At 44.6% G+C, this 17,489-nt stretch overlaps 1 protein-coding gene across 5 annotated transcripts in view; it reads right to left on the bottom strand.

The window, feature by feature from the left end:
* The window catches only part of NLRC5 (NLR family CARD domain containing 5), a 157,235-nt gene that overhangs the window by 93,764 nt on the left and 45,982 nt on the right, over window positions 1-17,489 (bottom strand). For 4 of the 5 annotated variants that reach the window (XM_040409360.1, XM_040409359.1, XM_040409362.1 and 1 more), the window contains exons 19-22: window positions 12,777-12,842; window positions 10,217-10,300; window positions 9,628-9,711; window positions 5,976-6,065 (exon numbers count right to left, since the gene is read on the bottom strand). In XM_040409360.1, the coding sequence (XP_040265294.1) occupies window positions 5,976-6,065; window positions 9,628-9,711; window positions 10,217-10,300; window positions 12,777-12,842 (324 nt within the window). The remainder of the gene's footprint in view (window positions 1-5,975; window positions 6,066-9,627; window positions 9,712-10,216; window positions 10,301-12,776; window positions 12,843-17,489) is intronic. The other variant, XM_040409363.1, reaches the window with a different exon arrangement.

Raw genomic sequence — 17,489 nt, 5'->3', positions numbered from 1 at the left:
ATCGGAGGAGGAGGCAAAGGCGAGGGTACAATAGGTTGAACATAAGGTTTCAATAAGGACTTATGGAAAACGTTATGGATCTTCCAAGTCTGAGGAAGATCAAGACGGTAGGCAACAGGATTGATGACAGACAGGATCTTGTAAGGCCCAATAAACCTAGGACCCAACTTCCAGGAGGGAACCTTCAATTTGATATTCTTGGTAGACAGCCACACCAAATCATCAACATTCAGGTCCGGACCAGGCACACGTCTCTTATCCGCCACACGCTTATATCTCTCACTCATGTTCTTTAGATTATCCTGAATCTTTTGCCAAATAGATGACAAAGAGGAGGAGAATCTGTCCTCATCAGGCAAACCAGAAGAGCCCTCTCCAGAGAAAGTCCCAAACTGCGGATGAAACCCATATGCACCAAAAAATGGTGACTTATCAGAGGACTCCTGACGACGGTTATTTAAAGCAAACTCAGCAAGGGACAAAAAAGAACACCAATCCTCCTGATTCTCCGCCACAAAACAGCGCAGATATGTCTCCAGATTCTGATTGACACGCTCTGTCTGGCCATTCGACTGCGGATGGAAAGCAGAAGAGAATGACAAGCGAACCCCCAAGCGAGAACAGAAAGCCTTCCAGAATCTGGAAACAAACTGCGTGCCCCTATCAGAGACTATGTCTGAAGGAATCCCATGCAATTTGACAATGTGGTCAACAAATGCCTGCGCCAGCGTCTTAGCATTGGGCAAACCAGGAAAAGGGATAAAATGCACCATTTTGCTAAAACGGTCCACCACCACCAGAATCACAGACTTCCCCGAGGAACGAGGCAAGTCCGTTATGAAGTCCATGGACAGATGTGTCCAAGGACGGGAAGGAATGGGCAAAGGAAGGAGAGGACCTGATGGCCGTGAATGAGGGACCTTGGCACGAGCGCAAGTCTCGCAAGCTGCCACAAAACCCTCAACCGACTTACGAAGCGCAGGCCACCAGAATCTCCGAGCAATGAGATCCAGTGTGGCTCTTGTCCCCGGGTGCCCAGCAAGGACCGTATCGTGGTGTTCTTTAAAAATCTTGTGTCTCAAAGCGAGAGGCACAAACAACCTCCCAGGAGGACAAAGATCAGGAGCTTCTGACTGGGCTGCCTGTACCTCTGCCTCCAATTCAGGAAAAAGAGCAGAGACCACCACACCTTCAGCCAAAATGGGACCCGGGTCTTCAAAATTCCCACCTCCCGGGAAACAACGTGATAGGGCATCTGCCTTCACATTCTTAACCCCAGGGCGGAACGTAACAACAAAATTAAACCTTGAAAAGAACAAAGACCATCTGGCCTGTCTCGGGTTCAGACGCTTGGCTGACTCCAAGTAGGCCAGATTTTTATGATCAGTAAACACGGTAATAGGGTGTCTGGCTCCCTCTAGCCAATGGCGCCATTCCTCAAAAGCCAACTTGATGGCCAACAATTCCCTATCTCCCACATCATAATTTCTCTCTGCGGAGGAGAGCTTCTTTGAGAAAAAGGCACACGGTTGCCATTTGGCAGGAGAGGAACCCTGAGACAAGACCGCACCCACCCCTACCTCAGAAGCATCAACCTCAACTATGAAGGGTAACGAAACATCAGGTTGTACTAGGATGGGAGCGGAAGCAAAACTCTCCTTGATATTAGAAAAGGCCTTACGCGCCTCGACCGACCAGGAAGAAAAATCTACCCCCTTTCTGGTCATATCAGTGAGTGGTTTAACAACAGAGGAATAATTCAAAATAAATTTCCTGTAATAATTAGCAAAGCCCAAAAAACGCATCAGCGCCTTCTGATTCTCAGGAAGCTCCCACTCAAGCACAGCGTGAACCTTCTCGGGGTCCATGCGAAAACCAGAAGCGGAGAAAAGAAATCCCAGAAATTGGATCTCTGGAACCGCAAACACACATTTTTCCAGTTTCGCGTATAATTTATTCTCCCGCAGGATGAGTAAGACCTGACATAAGTGTTCCTTATGAGTCTTGAAATCAGGAGAAAAAATCAAAATGTCATCCAAATACACTAATACAAATTTTCCCATTAAATGATAAAAAATGCTGTTGACGAAATGCTGAAAAACGGCTGGGGCATTCATCAAACCAAAAGGCATAACTAAATTCTCAAAATGGCCCTCAGGGGTATTGAAAGCCGTCTTCCATTCGTCTCCTTCTCTGACCCTAACCAGGTTGTATGCCCCTCTTAGGTCTAATTTGGAAAAGACTTTCGCCCCAACAACCTGGTTAAACAAGTCCGGGATCAGAGGAAGCGGATAAGGATCACGAATAGTGATACTGTTCAGCTCCCTGAAATCCAGACAAGGTCTTAAAGAACCATCTTTTTTCTTAACAAAGAAAAAACCAGCGGCAACAGGTGACTTCGAGGGTCGTATGTGTCCTTTTCTCAGACTCTCAGAGATATAAGCACGCATCGCGACCCTCTCAGGTTGGGAAAGATTGTATAAACGAGATTTAGGCAGCTTGGCGCCTGGGATGAGATCAATAGGGCAATCATACTCCCTGTGCGGAGGTAAACCCTGAACTCCACTCTCAGAGAAGACATCCAAAAATTCAGAGAGGAAAGGTGGTACAGTTTTAGTAGAAACCTCAGAAATAGATGTTATGAGGCAATTCTCTCTGCAAAAGTTACTCCAACCATTTATTTGCCTCGCTTGCCAATCAATGGTGGGGTTATGTTTAGTGAGCCAGGGTAGCCCCAACACTAGAGGAGTAGGCAAACCGCTAAGGACGAAACATGACACATCCTCAACATGAGCATCATTCACAATTAAACGGATATTGTGAACTATGCCCTTTAATGATTTCTGAGAAAGTGGAGCTGAATCAATAGCAAAAACAGGAATATCTTTTCCCAAAGTGCATACCTGGAAACCATGAGTTATTGCAAATTGGTTATCAATGAGGTTGACAGCTGCTCCACTATCCACAAAAATCTCACAAAAAATGCTCTTGCTCTCTAGCGCCACCCTAGCAGGCAGGACAAAACGGGAACTACAAGCAAAAGGAAAACCTTCAATTTCCGCCTCAACCCTGCCAATAGTAACAGACGGAACATTCTTAAAAGATTTCTTCCTTTTTGTCTCTTTATTACTCCCAGAAAACTGCCTGAATCTCCTAGAGGGACAAACATTTGCCAGATGATTTATACCTCCACAACAAAAGCAAACCCTCCCCTGCGGGCTGAATCTTCTATTGTCAGAGGCAATCAACCCCAGCTGCATGGGCTCCTGCTCAGAAGGGGCTGACAGCGACTGAGACCCCTGTGCACAGAATGACACCGCTGCACTGTCCCGGGACTGAGTATGACAGGAAGGAGAGATCTCTCCTCTCTCTCTAAGACGCCTGTCAATACGAACAGCCTGAGACATAGCAGAATTCAAGGAGGTAGGTCTTTCATGAAAGGCAAATGCATCTCTCAATCCCTCTGAAAGACCATAGCAAAATTGACTTCGGAGTGCAGCATCATTCCAACCCGTATCTGCTGCCCATCTCCAAAATTCTGAGCAGTATATCTCTGCGGATTGTTTACCCTGGCATAACAGACGTAGTCTAGACTCAGCCAGAGCAATACGATCCGGATCATCATATATCTGACCCAGGGCTAAAAAGAATTCATCCACTGAACGGAGGGGCCGTGCCCCCTCCGGCAGCGAAAAGGCCCAGGACTGAGCATTACCCCTGAGCAGCGATATAATGATGCCCACCCTTCGTTCTTCATCGCCGGAAGAATGGGGAAGAAGGCGAAAATGGAGTTTGCAAGCCTCTCTAAAACGTACAAAATTCTCACTACCCCCGGAAAACGTATCCGGGAGCGAAATCTTAGGCTCAGCACAAACTCCATGAACGCAAGCTGAACCGGTCACTTGAAACTGAGAAAAAGTCTTACGGAGATCAGCTACCTCCAAAGCAAGACCCTGAAAGCGTTCAGCCAAAAGTGTAACCGGATCCATGCTTGTCACGGATGGTGTACAGGAAACAAGATGATACAATACAAACGATGACTCACTGGATCCACAACTAAGGAACAAAAAGGGAGACCCCTGCAATCGACCTGCCGCTCTCCCTTATTGCTCAGCCTATGCGACCACCCCAAAGGTGAATGGGCGCATATCCACGTACCTCGGCTATCTTAAACCTGAAGGCCCTACAATAGTGAGGGGACACGACCACCGGCTCCCTACACAGACACGGAGGGAGTCAGGGTCACCTGGATCCAGACAACAGAAAATCATAAATACATAAACAGAACTTATCTGCAGACGACTGTGGGCTGGGAGCTGGGAGCTGGGAACTGGGAGCTGGGAGCTGGGAGCTGGGAGCTGGGAGCTGGGAGCTGGGAGCTGGGAACTGGGAACTGGGAACTGGGAACTGGGAGCTGGGAGCTGTGAACAGCATGCACACACATTCCAGGAAGTTGTATCAGCCGCACACAACTGCCTTATGGGGAGGAATTTAAAGGGAAGTGATCAGTGCGACTGCATGACAGCTGAGATAGACTAACGAGGTGAGTAACAGAAATCAAAACAAAGAAACTCAAGGAGGAGGATCTGGACGGCTCCTGTCAGAGCTTCTCAGCTGTCTGGTTGTGACAAGACCCCAGTAGGAAATGTTTCTATGAATCATAGCAGACAAAAAGATAGGGGGCAATATGATAGAGACAAGGTCCCTAGACCTACGTGGATACCATTTCGTGTAATTAAACATGAAAGAGAAAAACTGAAACAAGAATTAAATACAGTAAAATATGAAATAGATAAGTTACAGGAAGAGTTGAGTAGGGTAAAAATGGAGCTGGACTAATTAAAAAGTGTTAAATGCTCAGACTTAGACTAACTCTTAACTGAATTCATTGCCCCTTCCTCCCAAACCATGCAACAATTGCATTTTTAAATTTGTTTCTTTCTTTTCAGACAAGTGTGTTACAGTGTGAGACATCAATAGTTTCAATGTGTTGCTTCTGATCTGACAATAGAAAACTTTATATTACAATGTCACCGGAGATTCCTTTTCTTGCATGGTTTGGAAATGCAAGTAGGAGGAGAGGAATAGGGTGTTTCATGTCAGAATCAAGAATAGTAATGAGGACTAATGTTTATGGCTCATTTAAATTGAAAGCATTCAAAATAGAAAACAAAAGAGAAAGTTGTGTGTAAACTTTGTCTAAAATGTACTCGTACAAGTATTGTCTTTCAGATTGTGAAGATAGGGTGAAAAAGGAAGAAGAGAAAGAAATTATAACTTTTTTATTGGGTGTAAAAAAATCTGCAAGTGAGGGAGTGGACTCTAAGAAAAAAAATAATTGAAGAAAGTCAACCATTACTTTATTTTTAACAACAGAAACCTTGAGAGAGAGATTGACTGTGTGCTCGTTTGGAGAGGAGGAACTTGGTCTTCCCAGCTGCTTTGGATTTCCAGTTCGGGATATTGGCAGCGTGGATCTAAATATCTGAACTTGTTTGCGGTGAAGGTGGCCTACTTCTACAAATCCTGCAGCACCAAAAAACTGTGAACAATAAAGTTTTATATTCTTTGAATTCAATGGGGCCACAAAAGATACTTCTGTTCTGTGGCCCCACAAAAAAGATAGAACGTGTCTTATTCTTATCTGCAATTGTGGACAAGAGTAGCCATTTCTGTCATAGGGCTGGCTGTTCCCTTCTGCAAAATGTGGAATGCACACGCACAGTATCTCTGTTGCAATTTGCAGACCGCAAAAACGGATACGGTTGTCTGAATGATCCAGAAGTAAAAGATTTGAATTATCTACAAAGGCCCTGTCTTCTCCCAAGTAGTAGTCATTTGTTTAATCAAATCTCAGTAATTAGACCCCATTGACTAATCATTTATGGCACACCATTTTTGGGGAAGCCCATCAATAGCTCCAGTATTAGCTGTAAAGTCAAAGAAGAGTTGTAACATAGAGCGTCACTGCTTACCTCACTTCCACTTCCGTAATGCGGTCACAGAGGTTGATCGATCCGGCCAGTAATGCCACACAGCTTGGGGAGAGGTCACTCGTACTGATGCTGGGAACACAATGAAGAAATGATCAGCTTGTTGTCAATCAGGAGTTAGGCTACTTTTACATCTGCGTTTTCCTTTCTGGTTTTGAGATCCGGCAGAGGATCTCAAAACTGGAGGAAAACGCTTCAGTTTTGTCCCCATTCATTGTCAATGGGGACAAAACTAAGATGAACGGAACAGAGCGCACCAGAATGCATTCCGTTCCGGTTTGTTGCGTTCCCATGACAGAGACAAAACTGCTGCAAGCAACATTTTTGTGTGCATCATGGGATACTGATCAAGATGGAAAAAAATGGATCCGACACCATTGACATACATTTGTTTCATGCCGGATCCATTTTTTCGGATACGAATAAAAAACTGATCCGGCGCCCATTGACTTACAATGTTTTTAGTGTCAGATCCGTCTTGTTCATTTTGGAGATAATACAACGGACGCAGACGGTTGTATTATTGACCGGATGCGTTTTTGCTGATCCCCTGATGGATCCAGCAAAAACGCAGATGTGAAAGTAGCCTCCTTTTTCACACATATTCAAGACCTCCGACATGAATAGAGTCTCAATCACTTCTGCGTATTTGTCCACCTGCATTCCAAAATGTAGTCATATGTTTGACAAAACAGAAGGTCGCCTACGTGGAAGTGAGGTTTGCTTTGAAGCGTCACATGAACTAGCTCTTAATATTTAACCCATGATAAAACAACCCCGCAGAATTCTTCGGTGTTCTGATGGATGATTAGTAATGTATAATGTTGTCTCATTATGTCAACCTGTACTGTACCACCGTCCCCAGAGTCACCAGCTCTTATATGATCCACACAACCTCTACCTATGGGCCACACTATTTCTTATTAACTTTCCTATGCACCAAACTGATCCTAACCCACCCGTCAGCCATTCTTTATGACAAATTGGGCTTTTCCCAACCATCTTATTTGCTAGACCACTCCTTCTCAGCTCTTCTATCTCCTACATTGTGTCTTCCCCAGATCTCATGTGGTAGGTCCTTCTATCCCAAAACTCCTTTGTATCCTATGTATGTACCAGATCATTTTGATCTCCCATCTCCAACATGAGGATGAGCGAATTTGTTAAAATTAATTTCGTTCCAATTTGTCCATATCTACCAAGACATTTTATTCAGGTAAGAATCGATTCTACCTGAACTGAAAGAAGAGAAGTGGAGAGAGAGAGAGAATAGGCTAGCCAACACACATAACATTACCCTGGGAAAGACATCCGCAATTCAGCTTTTCTTGCAAAAGAAAAAAGAAAGAAAGCTAGCCGTCTCATGCCACCAGATGTAATGTAGCTATCCTAGGTTAATGTACTCAACTTTTTAAAATAGACCTTCAAGCATAACTTGGATAATGGGTAAGCCAGCATCTCATCTGCAGGTACGAGGCCTTGGTCAGGATTCACAGGATACTATTTCTCCTTATGGAGAGTGCCTAGTAGTAGCATGTGTGTGAAGTATTCTAGCCCCGGCTTCTCTGGGAAGAAATTATACAAATTAGCATATGTCACATCTGATTGCATCAGAAAGGCTTAGCTTTCTTTTCCTTTTGGAAGAAACTTTATCTCAGAAAGTCAAAGAAGTGTTGCCTGGCCTGGAATACTCCGCACACATACTACACATACTAGGCACTGTCCATAAGGAGAAATAGTACCCCCGGGATCCAGACAAAGGCCTTACACCTGGAGATGAGATGCTGGCTTAGTTAGCATCCAAATTATGTTTGAAGACCTGTTTAAAAGATGGAGCATCGACTTAGGGTAGCTACATTACATTGGGTGACAAAAGACAGCTTTCTTTTTTCTTTTGGAAGGAAGGCTGAATTGCATGTCTCTTTCTCAGAGGACTGTTACATTTGTTGGTTGGCCTCTCTCTGTCTGAAAAATTGAGGATAAATTCTGAATCGATTTGCTCATCTCTACTTTGACACTACTCCTTCTTTAGGTAGTATCTACTAGTGGAAGACTACTCCATTCCATTTCTTCTATGTCCCAGGCTATTCCTTCCCAGCTCTCATATTGCCAGACTACTACTTACCGACTGTACAGTGGGACAACTGCTGAGACCTCCATCAATCCCCAAAACAGAGGTCCTTGATTCCCCATGTGAATGAGGCAGCAGTGCACATGTGTGAGTACGGCTCCGTTCACTTTTATGGAACCGACAGAGATAGTATTCAACTCCATTAGTCTTATAGAGGTGAATGGAACGATGGTCACGTATGTACACTGCTCCATTCAGATGGGAGATTCGGGACCTCTGTTCTCATGATCAATGGGGGTTACCAATGTTCAGCCCCCCTCCCCATCCCCCGCAATCAGGTACGTATTCCCTATCCACAGGTTCTGTCACACACACAGGGGATGGGGAAGTGACCACTGAGCTCAACTTGCACCCCTGTCCCTGCGTACTTGCCTTACAAGTCCTAGTGACAAGGGACAACTGGTCGACAAGCCCTCAGCTAGGATAAGTGCAGGGAAGACTGACAATACATGCAACAGAGTAGTCAAACAAGCCGAGTCAGAAACCAAGAGAGCAGCACAGTACCAGAGGAGCAAGCGGAGGATCATCTGGAGAAGCCGAAGTCAGACCCAGGAGGAAACGCCAAGTCCAAGGGATGAGATGGACGGGTAATCAGAAGACAAGCAGGAGCAACAAACCAGGTAAGTAATATCGCAGGAAGGACCTCAATAACAGGCAATCTGTGGCCAGCAGATTGCCTGTTTAAATAGGGCGCTAGTGGAGTCATGTGACGTGGCCAGCGTCACATGACTCCTGAGTTCCAATACAGCTGAGCGCCAAGTGATCAGCTCGGCACTCAGCCCCAGTGTGGTTACCACGGGAACGGTCGACGTCGGGCGCGCTGATGACTTGAGCGCGTCTCGGCCGTCCCCGCATCCTGGAACCATGGACAGAGCGCATCGTGACAAGTTCTTACTGGGAAAACTCTTATAAATCTCAAACTAAGGTTTCCTGCATTTGTGTATTTAATGTGATGAGCGTCAAGTTATCGTTTGTTACATCTGTATGTGCCAGACCATTTCTTGTCTGCTTTCTGATCTCCTGCTTTCTCCATCTTCAGATTCAGATGAAAGGGCACAATATTTCATAAAACATTTTACATTTTTGGCCAGATGAAAACTGGTTAAAAAACTAGTAATAAAACGTGATGGTCCAGCTCTAAGGACTCAAGGTCAGTTAATCTTGGGCATGTGATATCTGTACCCTCTATGGACAGCACACAAATCTATTGTAGTGAAACATGCACTACTTTGGTCCAGTCTGTGGACCAAAGATGCCCATTGAAGAATATGGCTCCATGAAAACCACTAATAGAACATGGAGGGCATTAGTGTTTGCCAGTGGTTTTCACTGACTATTGGTTGGAGGTGCTCTGGAAATCCTTTTTTCAAGTAGGAGTGCATATGGAATACGGGTGGACCAAAAATGGACCTATCACGGACATCTTCACTGAGGCTTTAGTGGCCAAGCTCTAGATGGTACTATACGTTGAAGGTAAAAGTCTAAATATAGTGGATTTCTTACTTGAGCATTGACATGTGGGGAAGCTGAGGAAAGTGGTTCAGCAGGATCTCAATCATTTGATAGTTCAGTGCATTGTTGGATAAACTGCAGAAAAAAGGTGAATGAAAACAGTTACATTTAAGGCCTTTTACACAGAGCAATCCATACACGTGGCCCTTAAAGGGAATCTGTCAGCAGTTTTCTGCTGCCTTCATTTTTAAATCCTAACATCTCCAGCACATGCTAATGAGTCCCCATATTCATGAGCCCATGGCTCTCCCCGCCCACCTGCCTCTGATTGACAGTTTCTTTCCATATGAATCAGCAGCAGGTGGGCGGGGAGAACCATGACCTCATGAATATGGGGACTCGTTCGGCATGCTCTGGAGATTTTTTGCACAGGATTTTGGAAAAATGGCTGGGTCAATTAAAGAAAGTTTATGTTGCCCTTAGTTAAAGGGGTTCTCGTGGAATTAAGATCTGACAACCCATGTAACGGTTTGTAAGGTGTTACAATCATGTTACAATATAACACTATATTGCAGCGTTCAAAACCCTTCTGTGCACTCTTATACGTCTACATCTATGAAATCACATGGTGAAACCATACTTTATCCGTGTGAGATGAGAACACTGGATCAGAGTCAGTAGGAGCCTCTGTAACTTCTGGGCAGAAATGTGGTATCCTGTCAGGCTGCAATATAACAAGTACAGATTTAAAATAACCAAATTGTTATTTGCTGTGATGAATATCAGGTAAATGATAATGTATTTAGAGAATTAAAGGAAGTATTTAAAGAAGTAAGAAATTAAAGGGGAGGGGACCTAAACCTTTACTGCAAGCATGGCTGGTGCAGCGGTGCTTCTCAGAGCACTCTGCACCTTCGGCTTGAATTGTCTCGCTCTGCTTTTCAGTGTGAAGAATACTGATCCTATAGGCTTTTTATGGATCCGTACTCCGCATGCTGGAGAAGCAGAGCAGAGCGATCCAAGCTGAAATTGTAGAGCGCCCTAAGAAGTGCCACTGCACCTTCCTTGCTTTCAGTAAGGCTAGGGCCTTTTGTGGGGCAATGCGATTTTTAAGGGGTTATCCAGGAAAAGATTTTTATAACTTATCCTCAGGATAAGTCATCAGTTTTAGATCTGTGGGGGTCCGACACCCACTGATCAGCTGTTAGAAGAGAGCTTGAGTGTGACAGCCTCTTCCTAGGCCATTGACATCACTGTACATCGGTCACATGGCCTATTTTAGGCCAATGGGGCTGAGCTGCAATACCAAGCACTGCCACTATACGATGTACGGCGCTGTCCTTGGAAAGCTGTTGGAAGCCTGCATCGCTAACCAGAGCTCTGGTCAGCACAGTGGTCCCAGGACTCAGACCCCCGCTGATGTGATAATGATGACCTGTCCTGAGGATAAGTCATCATTATCTTTTCCAGGATAGCACCTTTAACTATTGAATGACAGTCCATAAGATTGCATTTAACTGAATGCATTAATTTGGACGGCAGCTGTAGTTCAATAGTTAAAATCATCAGTCGCGCTACTAAAAGTTGCAGTGTAGCCCTAGCCTAAAATAGTGGCGCCACAGCAAGTTGCAGACAAGTGCAAGTCAGGTGTATTTTTGTTTCGTGCAACTTTTCTGCACCTTGCTGTCGCACGACACGCGTCGCTGCGTAGCTGTAGCCTAAAGGTTTAGTTCTCCTTTAAAGGCCCTTTCACACAGGGCAATAATTCGGAATGAACGTTCATACAGACATTAGTTTGCTTGATCATTGCCCTATGTAAGCAAGCTCCTGATTATCTGACAAACAAGTGAACACTCATTTGTCAAATGACGCATCTTTTATACGGCATTAAAAGGCATCACTTGGCAGGCAGCACCCTGTGTAAACAGCAGATGTGCTGCTCATAAAGGTGCTGCTGACAAACAATGCTTTTTGGTGCTGCATGAAACATGAACTCACCCAACAAACAGACTTGTTTAAAAGGCCCTAAAACTATTTTCATTAAAGGGATTGTCCAGAATTTTACTTTAGATGATCTTGAGGGGGTCCTGACCAAATCCTTTAGTCCTCCTCCTCCTGGATGGGCCCCTTCTGGGTCAGGGCCCCAAAGCAGCCGCTTCCCCTGCTTCCCCTATAGTTACGCCCCTGCTTTCCTCATAGAAGTGAATGGGGGCAGAGCTGCAGTTACCAGCTGCGACCACTATACAATGGATGAAGCGCTGTAGTTCCGACGGGACTGAGCTCCAGTGCTGTGGCTGCCCTGAAGTAGCAGATCGGGGAGGGCGTTGAACCGTTGATATATGAGAAAAGGCCATCAGTAGTAAAATCCTGGACAGCTTCCTTTAAGGCTCCATTCACACGTCCGCAAAATGGGTCCGCATCCTTTCCGCAATTTTGCGGAATGGGTGCGGACCCATTCATTCTCTATGGGGACGGAATGGATGCTGACAGCACACAGTGTGCTGTCTGCAGCCGCAATTGCGGAGCGCGGCCCCGATTTTGGGTCCGCAGCTACGCAAAAAGATAGAGCATGTCCTATTCTTGTCCGCAGCTTGCGGACAAGAATAGGCATTTCAATGGGGGTGCCGGGCTGGTGTGTTGCGGACCCGCAATTTGCGGGTCCGCAACACACCACGGACGTGTGAATGCAGCCTAAGGCTGGAGCTACACCTAGACTTTTTGTAGCACTATTTAATGAGACAGCTGAAGTCCAAAGCAGTGAACTGACTTGTATGCAGTCTTGTGCCCCGCAGCTGTCACTCAACAGTTAACGCTGAGTTCACATCAGCGTTCAGCCTTTCCGTTCTTCTGTCAGGTTTCCGCTAAGAGGAAGATTTCTTCCTGCATGCAGGACTTATGTCCCTGCTTGAAAATTCTTGCTCTGAGCGGAAACCTAATGGACCCCATTAAAGCTTACGGGGTCCGTAGGCTCTGTTCGGCTCAGTTATGTGCCAAATCCGTCCTCTCCATTCTTCTGCTACTATAACGGAGCAGAAGAAAGGAAAGGATGAACGCTAATGTAAACTCAGCCTAAAATCAACTAAAAGTGCTAGGGTAGCTCCAGCCTAACAACTTTTGTTCAGATACCAACTGAATCAAATAATAATTGCTCGTTATGAAGGCACAAAAGACATAAAACTATAGCGATGATCTCTATTTACCTGAAGGACTTTGGCAGTTGAGAGGATGCAGATCTCTTTTCATTATCGATTAGGAATGATCCTTTTCTATAAGACAAAGTACAGTTAATGTGGCTATAAATCAGCACAGAGCTATTGGATACTGCACATTGTAACATGACAAAATCATGGTGTAATTGGTGCTTTAATGCTGTCTCCTGTGAGTCCTGGGGGGTCAGTAGGTGCCAAAGCTTCAGAACTGCAATTTTTGAGAGGTAACAGATGTGTTCACCCTTAAAAGATAGTATATCAATCTGATATCACCCTCTCAACATCCATACCAGATCAGTCGTTTGCAGCAGCCACTGGTGCTGGAAGCATAACGGTGGATGGAGCCAGAAGCAGAAGGCTCTGTCCACTGTTCAAGTGAATGGCAGCTGAGCTGTAGTATGCTGGCACGGCCCCATCCCACTTATAAAATCTACCATTAAAAAATAAAAACAGATTAGAAAAAAAAGTGTCATTATCAGGTTTTAACTGTCAGAAAAAAATATAGGTCACACCTTCCCTTTAATTAAATTTAACTATAGAGTAACAGCTGTAGTTAGGGTACTTTCACACTTGCGGCAGAGGATTCCGGCAGGCAGTTCCGTCGCCGGAACTGCCTGCCGGATCTTGCAATCCGGACGCAAACTGATGGCATTTGTCAGACAGATCCGGATGCAGATCCATCTGACAAATGCATTGAAATACCTGATGGGTCTCTCCGGTGTCATCCGGAAAAACGGATCCGGTATTATTATTTTTTTTGCACTTTTAAAGGTCTGCGCATGCGCACACCGGAAAGCCAGATCCGTTTTGCCGGAACACTTAATGCCAGATCCGGCACTAATACACTTCAATGTAAATTAATGCCGGATCCGGCATTCCGGCAAGTGATCAGTATTTTTGGCCTGAGAGAAAACTGCAGCATGCTGCGGTATTTTCTCCGTCCAAAAAACGTAAGAGGGACTGACATGATGCATCCTGAACCGCATGCTCTCCATTCAGAATGTATTAGAGAAGTTAAACTCTGAAATATCCCTCAGAGCAAAGACTGACAACTAACAGCTGTAGTCCAAAGCAGTAAATTGACTGGTATACAGTCTTGTGCACTGCAGCTGTCACACATTACAATCAATCAAAAGTGCTACTAAAAGTCTAGGTGTAGATCCAGCCTTAAAGAGGACCTTTCATCGGTCCAAACATTGTAAGATAATTATCAGGCTACATAGAGCAGCGCCCAGGGATCTCACTGCACTTACTATTATCGCCTCATGCACACGACCGTTGTTTTATTCCGTGTCCGTTGTGCCGTTTTTCGTGATTTTCTGCGGACCCATTGACTTTCAATGGGTCCGTTGAAAACTCAGCTGATGCACCGTTTGTCATCTGTGTCCGTGATCCGTGGTTCCAGTCCATCAAAAAAATATAACCTGTCCTATTATTTTTGCGGAAAACGGTTCGCAGACCCATTCAAGTCAATGGGACCGCTAAAAAACACGGAGGCACACAAGATTGTCATCCGCGTCCGCGCGTCCGCACCCGTTTTTTTCCTATCATTTGCATGGCAAACCTGTTTTAGATTTTTTTGAACTTTCCTTTATGTCTGGTGATTCTCCAAAAATAAAGGAAGACACACGGAAACAAAAACGGAAACGGATCACGGAACAACGGAACCCCATTTTGCGGAACGGAACACAACAACGGTCGTGTGCATGAGGCCTATCCCTGGGCGCCGCTCCGTTTGCCCGCTGTGTCCTCCGGTAGCTTCACTGAATTGGTTCTACTAGGCAGAGTCTGCCCTGTTTCACCCTGGGCGTTCCTTCTCCCAGGCTGTAGCGCTGTCCAATCGCAGCGCAGAGCTCACAGCCTGGGAGAAAAGGATTTGCCGTGAGATCCCTGGGCGCCGCTCTATGTAGCCAGATAATTATCTTACCATGTTTGGACCGATGAAAGGTCCTCTTTAAAGGGGTTGTGTCCCTTTAGCAAGTGGCATTTATCAGGTAGAGAAAGTTAATACAAGGGACTTACTAATGTATTGTTATTGTTCGCATTGCTTCCTTTGCTGGTTTGATTCATTCTTCCATCACATTATACACGGCTCATTTCCATGGTTATGACCACCCTGCAATCCATCAGCGGTGGCTGTCCTCGCACACTATAGGAAAAAGTTCTGGTCTCTCTGGAGGCCGGGAGCGTAGAAGCTCACATAGGCTGGTGCTTTTTCCTATAGTTTGCTAGTATGGCCACCGCTGCTGAATTGCAGGGTGGTCTTAACCATGGAAACGAAAAGAGTATAATGTGATGGAAAAATGAATCCAGCCAGCAAAGGAAGCACTATGGATAATAACATTACATTAGTAAGTCCCTCGTATTAACTTTCTCCACATGATAAATGCCATTTGCTGAAGTGACAAAACCCCTTTAAGCCAGTTTTAGAAGATGAGTATGTTCATGGTGTGGGAGCATAAATTCCCGTAGTGAACTCCGCTCCTTTGACTGGACCATACAGCATTATGATTTATAATGCTGTGCGTCTCTCCCCAACCTCAACTGTAATGATTTGTACTGACATAATGCTGTCAGTACAAATCATTACAATTGAGGTCAAGCAGAGACCAAGAGCAGTATAAATTATTATAATACCGTGTGGTCCGGTCAAAGAAGCAGAATTCACTACAGGAATTTAAGCTCCCACATGGGAAGTGTTTCACGCCAAACATGTGGGGGGGGGGACGGGGGGGAACTGGTCCAGGGTCATGTCATCTCTCTATCTTACTGGGTGCATTCTCAATCCCATAACTCTTGAGCCTCTTACATTTCATTCTCCAGTTGTTAGGAGAAGCAGATTCTATAGTGTTCCAATGACGACAGGGATTCATAGAATTACCAATGCGCAGTACTATGATATCATGGCTCCAGATATTTGATACTGTGCATCTACTTCCTAATGTTGACTTTTGTCATATCTGCACACTGTATGTATGAATATCATATGTAATACCTAGTATCTCACAAATGGTTATAATTAGAGATGAGCAAATGTTTCAAAAATTCGATTTGCCAGTTCACCGAATTATTTTTACATTTTTTAGTTCGATCCAAAATAATTTGTGACAAATCATGTTAAAAAAAACTGCTATTTCCTGGCTGCAGAGAGCCTTTATAGTGGTGTAGAACACTGTGCCTTGCAGTAACACGCATAGGGAGTCTGCTGTGGTAGTGAAATAATACTGTGAGTCAGTATGACATGCAGATGACAGGCGTCGCTCTTAGAATTACTGCACACTTCTCTTCTTTGGGAAGTCACGGGGCCAAAACTGACCAAATAACTCAAGAATGAACTCAGCCTTAAGTTTAGTTACTTATAATGAGTATATAAAATGAGAATGCTCGGACTGGGAGAAAACGTCTGTATGTGGGTAAGTAACTGGCTGAGGAATAGAAAACAGAGGGTGGTTATTAACGGTACACACTCAGATTGGGTCACTGTCACTAGTGGGGCACCTCAGGGGTCAGTATTGGGCCCTATTCTCTTCAATATATTTATTAATGATCTTGTAGAAGGCTTGCATAGTAAAGTATCAATTTTCACAGATGACACTAAACTGTGTAAAGTAATTTACACTGAAGAGGACAGAATACTACTACAGAGGACAGTATACTGTATATATACTACAGAGGACAGTATACTGTATATATACTACAGAGGACAGTATACTACTACAGAGGGATCTGGATAGATTGGAGGCTTGGGCAGATAAGTGGCAGATGAGGTTTAACACTGACAAATGTAAAGTTATGCACATGGGAAGGAATAATGCAAGTCACCCGTACATACTAAATGGTAAAACACTCGGTAACACTGACATGGAAAAGGATCTAGGAATTTTAATAAACAGCAAACTAAGCTGCAAAAACCAGTGTCAGGCAGCTGCTGCCAAGGCCAATAAGATAATGGGTTGCATCAGAAGGGGCATAGATGCCCGTGATGAGAACATAGTCCTACTACTTTACAAATCGCTAGTCAGACCACACATGGAGTACTGTGTACAGTTCTGGGCTCCTGTGAACAAGGCAGACATAGCAGAGCTGAAGAGGGTCCAGAGGAGGGCAACTAAAGTAATAACTGGAATGGGGCAACTACAGTACCCTGAAAGATTATCAAAATTAGGGTTATTCACTTTAGAAAAAAGACGACTGAGGGGAGATCTAATTACTATGTATAAATATATCAGGGGTCAGTACAAAGATCTCTCCCATCATCTATTTATCCCCAGGACTGTGACTGTGACGAGGGGACATCCTCTGTGTCTGGAGGAAAAAAGGTTTGTACACAAACACAGAAGAGGATTCTTTACGGTAAGAGCAGTGAGACTATGGAACTCTCTGCCTGAGGAGGTGGTGATGGTGAGTACAATAAAGGAATTCAAGAGGGGCCTGGATGTATTTCTGGAGTGTAATAATATTACAGGCTATAGGTACTAGAGAGGGGTCGTTGATCCAGGGAGTTATCTGATTGCCTGATTGGAGTCGGGAAGGAATTTTTTATTCCCCTAAAGTGGGGAAAATTGGCTTCTACCTCACAGGTTTTTTTTTTTGCCTTCCTCTGGATCAACTTGCAGGATAACAGGCCGAACTGGATGGATAAATGTCTTTTTTCGGCCTTATGTACTATGTTACTATGTTACTATAATTGTAATCAAGTTTTGG

Source organism: Bufo bufo, chromosome 10 (genome assembly GCF_905171765.1).
Source record: "Bufo bufo chromosome 10, aBufBuf1.1, whole genome shotgun sequence".
Taxonomy (NCBI): domain Eukaryota; kingdom Metazoa; phylum Chordata; class Amphibia; order Anura; family Bufonidae; genus Bufo; species Bufo bufo.
This window is presented reverse-complemented; position numbering and strand designations above follow the sequence as displayed.